Source organism: Symsagittifera roscoffensis, chromosome 3 (genome assembly GCF_963678635.1).
Source record: "Symsagittifera roscoffensis chromosome 3, txSymRosc1.1, whole genome shotgun sequence".
NCBI classification, from domain to species: domain Eukaryota; kingdom Metazoa; phylum Xenacoelomorpha; order Acoela; family Convolutidae; genus Symsagittifera; species Symsagittifera roscoffensis.
Genome location: NC_087064.1, coordinates 75,554,348 through 75,567,320, shown reverse-complemented (window position 1 = coordinate 75,567,320; position 12,973 = coordinate 75,554,348). Strand labels below are relative to the sequence as shown.

At 35.7% G+C, this 12,973-nt stretch overlaps 1 protein-coding gene across 1 annotated transcript in view; it reads left to right on the top strand.

The window, feature by feature from the left end:
* The window catches only part of LOC134842792 (ATP-dependent 6-phosphofructokinase, muscle type-like), a 480,347-nt gene extending 468,040 nt beyond the window's left edge, over positions 1–12,307 (top strand). Inside the window, exons 11-16 of the mRNA XM_063859282.1 lie at positions 5,468–5,635; positions 6,293–6,454; positions 7,541–7,693; positions 8,177–8,403; positions 10,535–10,746; positions 11,192–12,307. Of these exons, the coding sequence (XP_063715352.1) occupies positions 5,468–5,635; positions 6,293–6,454; positions 7,541–7,693; positions 8,177–8,403; positions 10,535–10,746; positions 11,192–11,511 (1,242 nt within the window). The 3' untranslated portion in view covers positions 11,512–12,307. The remainder of the gene's footprint in view (positions 1–5,467; positions 5,636–6,292; positions 6,455–7,540; positions 7,694–8,176; positions 8,404–10,534; positions 10,747–11,191) is intronic.
* Positions 12,308–12,973: the final 666 nt, after the last annotated feature.

Here is a 12,973-nt window from a genome sequence, read left to right as displayed (position 1 = left end):
CTGTCTTGTTCTTGACAGAGAGCACCGAGAGTAGTTACAAGAGTGCTATTACTGGAGCAAGGAACATCTTGATTGGGCAGGTCGACCAGTGAAGCGACCTAATGGTCCAATTGGAAAAACTGCTGAATGCATGTGGAATGTAGCAAAATCAAGAAACAAAGAAAGGTGAAGAACGCACCGTTCAGTGATAGATAGCTATCTATGTGACTTTATGTGGAAACAGAAACAAACGAAAAGACGTATTTGAATGTATTCTGGCTGATATTGTTATTTACAATTCTACCGTAAATCGAAAACTTTGAAAAGGTTTTTGGGGAAAGGAAAAAGCACGAATTTCTAGCACTAAAACTTGAAAAGTCACAAAAACGTAATCAACTTCTAGTTTGAATATGGAAAATAATTATCGCGTGTGGTCTGAATCTCCATGTTCGATTTCCGCAAGCTGGCGAAAGTTTTATTTTTCACATTTTTTTTTCGCCTTTTCTTTTCTTAATTTTTTTAGAGCTGTGTTTGGCGTGTTGTCGCCTGTGTTTGCGAAATGCAGCTTTGCCTCGGGTCAATTTGATTGAAAGAGTTGAAAAGTTACATTGCTTGGCCTCAGTGTAAGCAAATTATTGAAAATTTCTTGAAAACTTTAAATAAAAAAAATTTCTTGGAAAAACTGATTTGTCGGGTGTTCATTTGTCTGCATAGGCTTTGTCGGTGTTGCTTCTTTGTCACGGTTTTTGTGATATGAGCAATTTTCATTATGCTAACAAGTATTGTTGATTACCTTCTGTAATATGTAATTTGCCAACACTGATGTTATAGTTTTTTTTGTCGCTTACAAGCTTTTTTCGGCCTGAAATTTTTCGGCTGATTTTTCTGTCGAATGACCTGGTTGCTATGCTTCTGGAAACAACTTGGTTTCTTTTGAGTATCTGTTTCTTTGTTCCCGATCTTAGACTAGCTGGAACAAATTTGCAAAATAAACTTCAGTTATTTACAAAAAAAAACAAGAAACCACAAGTTACAGTTAGTTGAAGATTTGGATAACCTACAAGTAAGATGTTCATTAGAATCCTTACCGCATATTTTGTGTGGAGATTTCAGCATTGATATACCTAAACAAAATTAATAATAACATTAATACAGTGAGTCGAACAGTTTTGAACTCTTAATAAAGCAGCCGATGCGCGTAACTGATTACTCGGCTACATGTATTGACCACTTTGCCATCAAATATTTAAATAGTGCAGTTGCGACAATTTTAAAACATGAAAATTTCAGCGATCACCATCCAATAACTGTTTGCTTCCCCGTTAAAAATCGATTTAAAAGTCCATCTGAATTTTATAGAGATGTTTTTTTTTGCAAAAGATGCAGCACAAATTGAGCCAACTAGTCGTATCGGATGATGCGAATGCATCTTTCAGCGATTTGAATTATTTTCTTAAAAGCGGTCAAAAAATTGGCTCCAGTTAAAAAGAAGTTGAATCAGATAAATGAATTACCAATTTTGTTCACTTATAGCATCAAGACTCTACGAACTAAAAAAATCAGGCGAACAAAATCTGGAGAATTGATGAGGCGAACTCAGAGAGAGTAAACAGGTTCAATTTATTGCGTGGTAAAATTGAAAAAGAGATATTAAGATGGTTAAAAAACAATTTTATCGGAGACTCAAGACAGGACAATAAGTTATTTATGATTTAAAGGGTAGCTTGGTTATGTCCCAGATTTTGCCTGCTAAAACGTGCGCTGAGTACGGCCAATGTTTTTCGAAGCAAGAGTCGGAAACTTATAACTTTTTTGCATTTGCTGCTTTAAACATACAACAAATCTGAAAGCGTGTGACCCTAACGTTCTTGAAACGCAGGGTTTGTCGTTCCATCTGAGTAAAAATTTTATGAAGTCTCAAATTGCATATCTAACTTACCAAACAAACCTTCATCTGGCGATAATATAATTTGCAATATTCTATTTGAGGTTTCGATCATTTGCATTGCACCAGGTGTCACCGAATTTTAAAAAATCATTGTTTTGCACAAGCCATGTTTCCTGATGAACTATCAAAAACAAAAAATTTTCCCACTGGCAAAAACTAGGTCGAAGGCTGATTTAAATAATTATTATCTGATATCTCTTGAATTTTTCAAGTGAAATTTTTGTAATGTACAACAGGTTCGAGTTTTTTTTCGATAAACAATTCGGGTTTCTTTCAAAGCATAGCACTATAGATGCTCTTGCCGAAGAAACTGAAAAGCTGAGGCGTCAGGAAAATTTAGTGTTTTTCTTGATCTCAAAAAAGCGTTTGATACCATAGATCATCAATTTCTCCTTAAAAAAACTCTTTTACGGAATACGTGGTTTTGCTCTTAAATGGCTTGAGAGCTATTTGAGTAAGCATGAGCAAAGGGTTAAAATAGCAATTATAGCTTTCTCGTGGCGTTTTACCACAGGGATACATATTAAGACCTCTGCTATTCCTGATTAATATTAACGATTTGCCGTCTATGCAAAAATGCTCAGGCGTTTCTTTTTGCAGACGATAAGAATCTCAGCTCGCTGGGCCCTAGTTTTTACCTTTTTGATACTGATCTTGATCATCTTGATAACTGGTTATCTGTAAATAAACTAGCCTTAAATTTTCGATAATATAGTTCAGCTTGCTATAAGGTGCAGAGCGTCTCGTATTTTTGAAATGGCCGCTGTTCCTCTGAAGGGTGAGCCCAACTGCAAATTTTTAAAAATTTATATTGATTCAAACTAGTAATTCCAAACAAACATTTAACATGTTTCCAGCTGGCTGGCCAATATGGCATTGTATGTAAAGTACATGTTTCGCGAGATCAGTTGATCTTCATTAATTTCCGTAAAGAAAGAGTTTCATCGGAAGATATTATTACTCGACATGGAATACTCTGATTATGAACTATATGTTTATAAACTATTGAAGTTTGTTCTAAGATCTATCAATACTTTCCATTCTGAATGCTATCTTTATGATTAGTTGGAATTAGAAAACCTAAAATTTGCAACCCGTAGGGCCGGTTAACTTTTACGACAACTCTCTTTTCGCACGAAGCTGAAAAAATTTTCCATTCGTTATAAAGAAACGAAACGTTATAATGCCCTACAATCAAAGGGACGACTAATAACATTAAAAGTTTAACAGAAAGTAGAATTATAGACTTAGCCCATGTTCTCAGAGATGGATGCTTTTTGAATAATAATGAATTGAGTAATTGTAACTTTTCCTAAGGATCCGTGGTATAGTGGCTTTCCTAAGGATCCGTGGTATAACACCTGTGACTTGAACCCCTGGGGTACGGGTTCGATTTCCGACTGGAACTGTTGATAATTAATGCCTGGATAAAGATAGTTGTACATAGGAAGGAATAAATCAGAGCTATAAGCAGAGTAATCAGGGTCGTAGGGAAAGGAAAAGAAAAGGGTGAAGCAAGATAGGTGGTGGGAAATAATCGTCAAAAAAATCATTTTTTTTATTCATAAGGATCTCAAATTTTACATTGTAACAGTTTTTTAGTATAGTGGTAAAATACTTGATGGGAGCTCCGGAAAAGGGGGGGTTGGATCCCAGTTGGACTTTATTTTTTTAAAGTTGTTAAATTATTAAGCTATGATTATCATTAATAACTACGTTCAAAACAAATGCGGTTTGAATCTTCTGTTGCTCAGGGAAGACTTAGAGCAGATCAGCTGATCTCGTTATTCACCCTTTTCAAGTCGCTATCTATTGCTGTAATTTGTTTATTTACTTTTATTAATTTATTTTGGCTTGAAGTTCAAGAGGGCATCAACCTGATTATTTCAAGAAACACGCCATCGCAAGGTCGCTCGAGGCGTAGTCTTGTATGGCATCAAATTAAATCATAGGAAAAAGGATATAAGTTTTTTTGATGTTTTACGTGATCATTTAGTAAATGAGGAAACATATCTGCGTATGAATTTAAAAAGTATTGCTTTCTTGGCAATTTTTGCTTTTGCCTGAAATGTTCCAATATAGACCATTTACATGGAGTAAGTTTTGTTTCGAAAATTGTACAGTGATGATGATTGCCCTTTCAATAAGCAAGGGTGTTGCAATCGGGCACTGAGCCTTTTCTGAAACTAAATTTGTTCACAGGATGACTGAAATCGGTCATCTTCATCTGAACTTCGCCAAGAAACCAAAAGAGTTTGAGCATGCTTGCGTTTTAAGTACCCGTTCTGTTGGATTTTTTAAATGTTGATTGTATATTTACTAGCTCCTATTTCAGTGTATCGTTTTTTTTTTGTTTTTTCTCTTTGGCTCATTATATATCAACTGAAATGCCTATATGGGAAATGAGGAAATAATATTCGAAAATTCAAATTTTACACTCTTTTACCAAAAAAAATTTGGCTATAAAATAAATTATACAAAGAAGTATTACAAAGATCGATTTAACTTGAATCTGCCACCTATTGTAGTATATCACCCAAAAAAGTTTATGTAAATGTTTCGAGAAAGACTTGACCGTTTTTTTTGGCCCCAAGTGTCTGCTTAAGAATTGTTGGCTTTGTTACCGCTTAGTTCGTTTTTCTTACTTCATGGCATATTTTTTTTAAAAAGAATTTTTGTTCCAGACAAAAAAGCACAGAAAGGTGGAAAAATTTTTTGGTTCAATAATTTTTTTCGTTATTCTTTCGAATCTTTCATCTCTTTTTCTGTCTATTAGTTTACCATGCTATGTATGTGTTGCATAGCTAGTGGTGCGAAGCTTCGCTTGCCCCGTGTAAAATGTTTCTCACTTCTGAAATAAAAATGGCATTGGACCATCGGGACTAGCAGCAAACAAATCATCACAGTTGGACGACTCAATTTGAATATTTGGCAGAAAAGTGTCAGTTTAGAAAGGCAATAAACATCTCTTACGGCATCAGTAACGATTTCTGAACAACATGAAAAGTACTTATTTGATGAGTTCTGCTTTTTAACGATCTGTTTGCTAAAGCATTGGCATAAGTCATGTCTGAATGGAATAAAGCGCTTTTGTTTAGCAAGGAGAGTAATTTTAAATAACTTATGAATTCGCTCATGCTACGCTTTAACTGAGAGAGCCTTCTCGATTTGAAACGATTCATTTAATTGGCTTTTCAAATTCCTTAGATTGAAAGAATAAAGTCGTCACTTTATCAAGAAACCTTTGAACTTTAGCACCGCTGTTAAATAAAAGCATGGTACGAGAAAAATAGAGCGAAAAATAAAGAATAAAATTCCGGTTTGATTTAAGAAAGATTCGTAGATAGAAATAATGAAAGAAAGAAAGAAAAGAAAAAGAAGAAGAAAAATAAAAAGAAAAAGAAAAAGGAAGAAAAAGAAATAAATAAATAAAGAAAGAAACAAGCAAACAAAGAAAGAGAGAAAGAAGGAAGAAAGCAAGAAAAAGAGAGAAAGAAAATAGTTCGTTTGCTCGCTTAATGCTTACCGGTTGTCTTTCAGGCGTCAGAGGTGTGTCCGACGGACAGGATAGTGGCCGTGATGAACATAGGTGCGCCTGCAGCTGGCATGAATGCGGCAGTCAGGAGTGCCACCAGGACACTTTCTCTAGCACCCGATGTCAGAGCAATCCTAGTCTACGAGGGATTCGAAGGACTCATGAGTGGAGAAGTAAGTGGGTGTTACTTAGAAATATAAACAGTTTCCTTATTTCACATGCAATTACGTTATATCCTTTTGTAAATATCAAATTTTTAAGTGTCAATGAACGCACTGAAAACAAGTTTTGGTCGTGTGGTTTTTAGTTTTATTTTTCAGGAAAAGTTTTGTTTGTTGTTGCTCGCGCTCAATTTTCATTGTTGCGGTTTGACTTCTGATTTTTTACGTCCAATTGATTTGCTTGATGCAAAATACACTCTCCTATTTCCAATGTGCGAAGGCGCGAAAAATATAAATTACTTTCTTTCATAAGTGGTATTTTTTAGATTTCCCAACGGAACAAAAATATTTTGTTTTATAAATGGTCTTTTCAGATTTCCCAACGGAACAAAAATATTTTCTGCTGATCCAGTTTTCTCAAATAGGCGAAAAAATCATAGAAATTCAAGTAAGTTCCCGAACAAGAACCGCTTGCAAGAACCGAAGACGTATCCGTGTGGGTCTCGAAATAGAGACCTTCAGTTTTAAACAAGGAAAGATAATCACTTCATACAGAGAAACAAAGACCAGTGACCGGACTTAAATGATGTATTCTTCGCAAATAATTGAATATTTCCACAATAACAGCAAGGGTTTTTTCCATTAATTCATTGGGCTATTCTCTCCCAGGTGACGGATGGTCTCTGGAATGCGACCGCCTGCTGGAGTGCTCTGGGTGGATCATCTCTTGGCACCAACAGGACCACGCCCTCCGACATCGGACTTAGTAAACTGGCTGAGAAGTTCAAACACTACAAACTAGATGGACTCATAATTATCGGCGGATTCGAGGTAAGGTTGTTGAACTCAGTGACGAGTATCTTATTGAAGCTACGCGTTAATAGAAGGCTTTCTTATTGATTAATTTCGACGCAATCTCAATTAGTTAACCTTGCGATAGGTTTTGCAATTGGGTACTATACTTTTTCCCGTAAACAATTTTGTCCATAGAATTCACTGAACCGGCAATACCTTGATTCATAATGCATTCAAAATGTGTTGCTTCTCTTGCACGCTTAGCCTGGTGGTAACGAATACGCCTGGGGTGGCAAAGTTCCTGTGTTCGAATCTGATCAGTATCAGTTTTTTTTTTCGAACGGAATTCAGCCTATTATTTGTCTGCTTATGTTTTGTCCTAATTAATATCGACTTCGTGGCCTCTTATTGCCTCTTTACGTCCGAAAAAAGTTATTGTGTCCGTGTGTGTGCTCTCACGCGAAAAGGGACTTGACATTTTTTAAATTATTTTCTTGACAAGTGTATAAACAGGTTTTTTCGGCTTTGTTATCGCTTGGTAATTATAAATTCAAATCCAATCAACCATTCGGCGCATCTGATGTAGAGGTAAAAACAATTGTGTGAGATGGCAAAGATTGGTTCGAATCCGGCCGGGCGTTTTTTTTGCAAACTAGACTTTTTATGCTTTTTCGGATTAAAATCCGTCTGTTTATTTTTGTCGGCTTAGATCCCGTAGCTCGAAGGTTCAGCTTTATTTTGAGACGACAAAGCCCGGGAGTTCGATTCCAGTTGAGACTCGTTTTTCTTGTAAATAGAAAATTTTGGCTACTTTAGATTATTGTCTGTCTGCTGAGTTCTGCAGAAAGGATTTAAAAAAAAAACTTGGCTTCTGTATAGCATTCCCAATGCTCTTCGTAGAGTTTCTAATGGTGCAGGCAATTTTGTTCCGGATGTTTTGGGCTTCTGATGCATTTTTTTGAACTTTTTTCCGTTTGATTTTCATAACATTCATATTCGTATCGCATGTGGTGCGAAGCTCAGCTTCACCACTGTGTTAAAAAATCAAATTTTCATCTTAGTTTTGAATAGCTTTGGAACTATTTTGATTCTTGAAATGTTGAAAGTATAGATGTGTTTCAGGCCTTCCAATCTATCCGTGAGCTACATGCAGCTAGGAAGCAGTTCCCCGAGTTCTGCATTCCCATGGTGATAGTGCCTGCATCCATCAGCAACAACATCCCAGGAACTCAGCTGTCCATAGGCTCAGACACTGCACTAAATGCCATCGTACAGGTCTGTTCAACTTCAGGTCTCAGTAAAAGTTCTTCAGAGGATGAGTTCCTTCTGATTTTCGGCCCTAAAGTTGATTTGAAATCTCATAAGCCTAGGACTTTTTAAATTATTTTAAAATTGAATTGCTTTTTAATTTTTTAAATGCATATATTACCATGGTAGGTTTCATTAGGGTGGCCGCTCGGTCAAATGTTTCTGTCCAGTTCCTAATACTTGTCATGTTTTTTGAAAAACTTTGTCAGCAGAGTTCAAAATTCAATTTTTTATCGGTTTTTTAAATTTGGTTCTTTTGTGGTCTGAAAATGGTCCGATACTCTGTAGTTAGGCAAGTTGGATTTTTTTGACTCAGTCGGGGCCAAAATTTGGGGCCTAATACCTAGCGTTCTTGTTGAACGAAAACTCGATGTATTTTAATTAATTATGAGGAGTCTTATGGAAAACGAAATGTAGTTGAATCAATAATAGTTGTTGTTGTGTTGTCAGTGTTGTGACGTGATCAAGCAGTCGGCGCAGGGCACGAGGAAGCGGGTGTTTGTGATTGAGACAATGGGCGGCTTCTGTGGCTACTTGGCCTCCATGGCTGGACTGGCGTGTGGGGCGGATGCAGCCTACATCCACGAGGAGAAGTTTAACATCGAGGACCTCAAGTGTGACGTCTACCACCTTGCCGAGAAGATAAACGAGGGGGTCTCACGGGGACTTATCATCAGGTAATACTGAGAAAAACAAAAAGAAGCAATCTCTTCTGTCGTTATCTTTAGAGGGAATGGAGAGAATAGTTATAAATATCGAGTTTAAGTTGGATAATATGTTGAATAAAGCCAAATAATAGAATATTTGAACAAAATATTGATATCTAAGCTGGTCTGAAAAAGGTAAAGTCTCAGAATGATAGCCGATAGCTGTGCAAGGAGCACATAATATTGCGACCAATTTTCATTACGAACTATAAAAATAAATTTTTTAAAATCAAAACTTGATAATTTGTTATTTACATACGCGGAGCGGACTGTCGTATTACGGTATCCACTTTTTTCCAACCTAAGTCGCTAATAAAAGTATTATTGTTGTCATGTATTTGGTGGCACTCCTGCGACATTATATCTGGTTTAGTTTTGCTGCATAGCATTATATCTGTGTATCTAATTTCTTTTGTGGCTAGTACCTGTTTGATTAGAAACACAATTTTTATGAAAATCCATGGGATTTGGTTTTTAAATAGTCGATGAGCGTAGTTCAGACTCTTATATAGTTCGTGATGTTTTCTTTTTCGTTCAGGAAAAGTCCTAAAATGCTCTAATATTTTACAGCTGTGCATTAATATGTGCACTTTTTGAGTTCAGTTCAAGTTCATTTGCTAAAAGACAGCCGAAATTAACTCAAAACATGATCGATTTCTAGTTTCGAAAAAGGAATTCAATTCTTAGATTAAACAGCTGAATAAAAACTGTACCTAACACTCCAGATTTCTCAACTTGGGTTATTTTTTATCAAAAGAGTGCCAATCGTAAATTATTCGTGTAATTTAAAGCGCTTAAGACCATCTAATATTTTATCTTTGAAGTCATTTTTTTTCTGTTTGTTTGCGTCCATTGACTTTTTTCTAACTGTCTGTTGGTTATGATTATTCATATTTTTTGAGACTTTTTAGAAAAATTTTTAATTTTTCGCAAAATTTTTTTTTCTCGTATTGTTTTGCTGATTTTTTTTCTTAAAACTTTTTCCAGAAAACTTCATTGGAAAAGCTGAGACTAAAAGTTGATTTAAAAGACATGTTCCGAAGATCTCCCCTGCTTAAGCTGCTACGCCACAATTATTGTAGAAAAAATGATGGCCTTAGATTATGTCCAAATTTTGCCCATAAGTTTTGTAGAAAAGCATACGAACTAAGTTTTCTAGAAAAGCATTGTTGGACTAAGCAAAGTTCGTTCTGTACCCTTGCGATAAGCAAGGGTTTTGCAATCGACTACTTGACTTTTTTCCCCTGAAACAACTTCGTCCACAAGATCTGCACTTCTAGAGGATCTTTTTTTCTAGAGGAAGATACTTACGTAGCAATTAGTTTAAACCCGTTTCAGATAGTAATTATCTTTTCAAATTTTTTTTTCACTTTTTCGTGTTCGTGGTTTCGTCCTAGTTTCTGTCGGTTTTTTAAACGCCATTTTTTTATTTAGTAAGGTTTTTATTCGCTTACTTTTTAAAGCATGGGTTTTGTTCCAATTTAAACAGTTTTTTTTTTAACTGGAACTTCACAAATTTGTAAATTTACTATGTCTGATTTTGAGTTTTTTTTTTCATTTTTTTTCGTTTTTTTTTCTAACAGTTTCAGTTCATGCTGTATCGTCTTAGTAAACTTATTTGGCGTAATTTCAAGAGTAAAATATATTTGTTTGGGATTATGTATTTCAATACAGATGGGTCGTAAAAATGTGGGTTTATGAAGTTTTTTATGACAACAGTTTTGTTTTCGGCTGAACAGGTTTCGACCTGAAGTTTGTCTCCTTTGTTGCCACTCGGTTAACAATTTCCCTTCATTAAGGCGTGTTTTTTAACTTCATCCGATACAAATATGAAGTTTTTGTAGCTGTATTTTTTCAACTTTTGTCAAGTTATTTTAAGTAATTTTTTTCAACATAATGTCTTGTCTTTTTTTTATTCACTCCGCTTTGCCTCTGTGTTGAAATTTTGACTACAACTTCCACAATGAATGAAGTTGTTGAACTAGCTCAATTGTGGTGGTAGTTTTTGAGCAAGAGCCTCTGAACAAGATCAGGCTATTTGAACTGCGTGGGAGACCTTCAGTTTTGATTTTGATTTGTATATTTTGATGTTTTGATTTAGAAACGAGAAGGCGAGTACGAACTACACGACTGAGTTCATAGAGCGCATGTACAATGAGGAGGGCGATGGTCTGTTCAGCTGTCGTTCTAACATCCTCGGTCACATCCAGCAGGGCGCCAACCCCTCCCCCTACGACAGAAACTTCGCTACTAAACTGGGGGTGAAGGCTGCCAACTGGATGGCCACCCGCATCAAGGAAGCACTCGAGAAAGGTCTGTTTTTCCGCTCACATATTTTATAACTAAAGCTCTTTTTGTTGGCTGACAGAGGAAGTGCTTGTGGTAAAAAAAACAGTTTAAGGAACGGTAAAAGTCGGACGAAAATTATTTAAATGTTTGTTTAGATGACTGAAGTATTTGACATTTGTCATAACTTAGTGGGTAAAAAGTTTTTTCTAATTATAATGCGCAGTACTAGTTACTAGTATGTACTCTTCTAAGTAGTCCTGTTCCCGTTTTGTTGGTTCATAAACATTGTTTTAGGACAATCAGCTAATAAAACTACGACAATCAGTTATTCCAGTTTTATTATTTGATTGTCCTTAAAATTGAGTTGAAGCCAACTTCTAACCATGTCAATGCTCTAAAATCTTTTACTGTTACAAACCGGGCTTGCAGGTTTATGTGATTGGAAGTTTAATTTGACTCTGATGTTTAGATGGCCTAATCAACACTACGAGTAGCCACACTGCCTGTCTCCTGGGCCTGGACAAACGCACTCTCAACTTCTCCCCTGTGACCTGGGTGTCACAGGTCACAGACTTCAAGTTCAGACTGCCCGCAGAACAGTGGTGGCTCAGACTGCGACCTCTGCTCCGTATCTTAGCCAAGCACAAGAGTGTCTACATGGCGGACAGCGTGGGAATCATGTCCCTGACGCCTCCTGATGATATGTACCAAACAAATGGACATAAGAAGTTCTACCCTTCGTCGACCAATTCTTCCAGCTCCAACCTCCTTGAAAGCAGTATTATGTGAAATACAAAAAGAAGGAACCTTACGAAGCGTCATTGAAGTGCTTTATTTGTTGCTACAACTTACCTGAATTAATAAATGTAGCCATATCTTGGCATTAGCGGTGAAGAAACTGAACTTTAACCGCAATAGATTTTAATGTAGAAAATATTGAGCTTATCTTTGTTATTCAAGTAGATTGAAATAAAAATGCTGATAGTTTAATAATATCAATTTATTAGAATTGAATAACGGTAACTAATTGCCAATTGTTTTGCACTCTATAAAAATGCATGTTCTTCTATAACTCGGAATGTAAATAAACAAACCGGAAAATATTTTACTGGTAATCTGAATGATTATCAAATCCTGCTACTAATGTAGTAAAATGTTTTTTTTTTCTCGAAGAACTGCATTGCGTTTGGTTGAAGTATTTCGAAAACTCGAAAGAAACTTTGAAGTTGAAACTGAAATAAAATGATCACTGGTGCTAGGTAAATTAGACGACAAGTCATTAAAATGGCAAGGCTATAAGAAGACTAAATGTTTTTCCAAACCTTCAATTGGTTACTTCTTAAAAACTAGAATCTTAAACGGCAAAATCAATGGATCTTTTTAGTTAGCTCTTTTTTAATTGTCTTCTTTTATTGCCCATTGAAACTATTGTCGCCTTAACAACTCCTGTTTTATTTGCGTAACACCATGTTCACTGATGCTTAGGCTGTGTGATGCTTACTGACTTTGTAAATGCTGAGTAATAAAAAGTTAAGGCCTAACTAATTGCAATTTTGCACCGAATTGAGTTTTTCGCACACATGAACTTTTTTAAGCGTATTTGAGAATTTAAGCGTATTTGAGGAAACTATTAGGGAAATTGTAATCCAATTAAAAAAATATTTAGTTCGCGTTTCTTATGCGGTTTCAAATTTTGTCATATTTGACTAATAATCGTAATGTGTAATAATCGCGATGATTGCCTTCCACAAAATTAGTGAGTTTGGTGTGACCCTTAAAAACATAGTTTGCGCGTGAACAAGATTCGTGTGAAAAAACGGACACAAAATTAGAGAAAATTTGTTTTTTTTCTTTCTTGAATGGTTGTCCACGTGGTTTTAGTGGTTTTTGAAACAAAAATTAGGCTGTTGAGAATTGTCCAAGTATATAAATTGCTTTGATTTTTTGTTAAATTGCTCAGGGTGACTGAAATTGTTGCGGGACAAAAAAAACTTAATTTGAGAGTGCAACCAGAAATATTTTGAGCATGTATCTATTTAAATGCCCGTTTTATTGACACTAGCAAGCAGCGTAGTGTAATAGTACGAACCTTCTTTTTTAACTCGCAAATAAAAGTGTTCAATAAAAGTGTTCACTTATTTGGTGGCACTTTTGCTATAATCGCGATCTGAAGCATTTAAAATTTGATAGCATATGTTTTTTGCTTAATTTATGGCTAGTGTTTGTGATTAATTAAGCGTCCGTGGCTTGT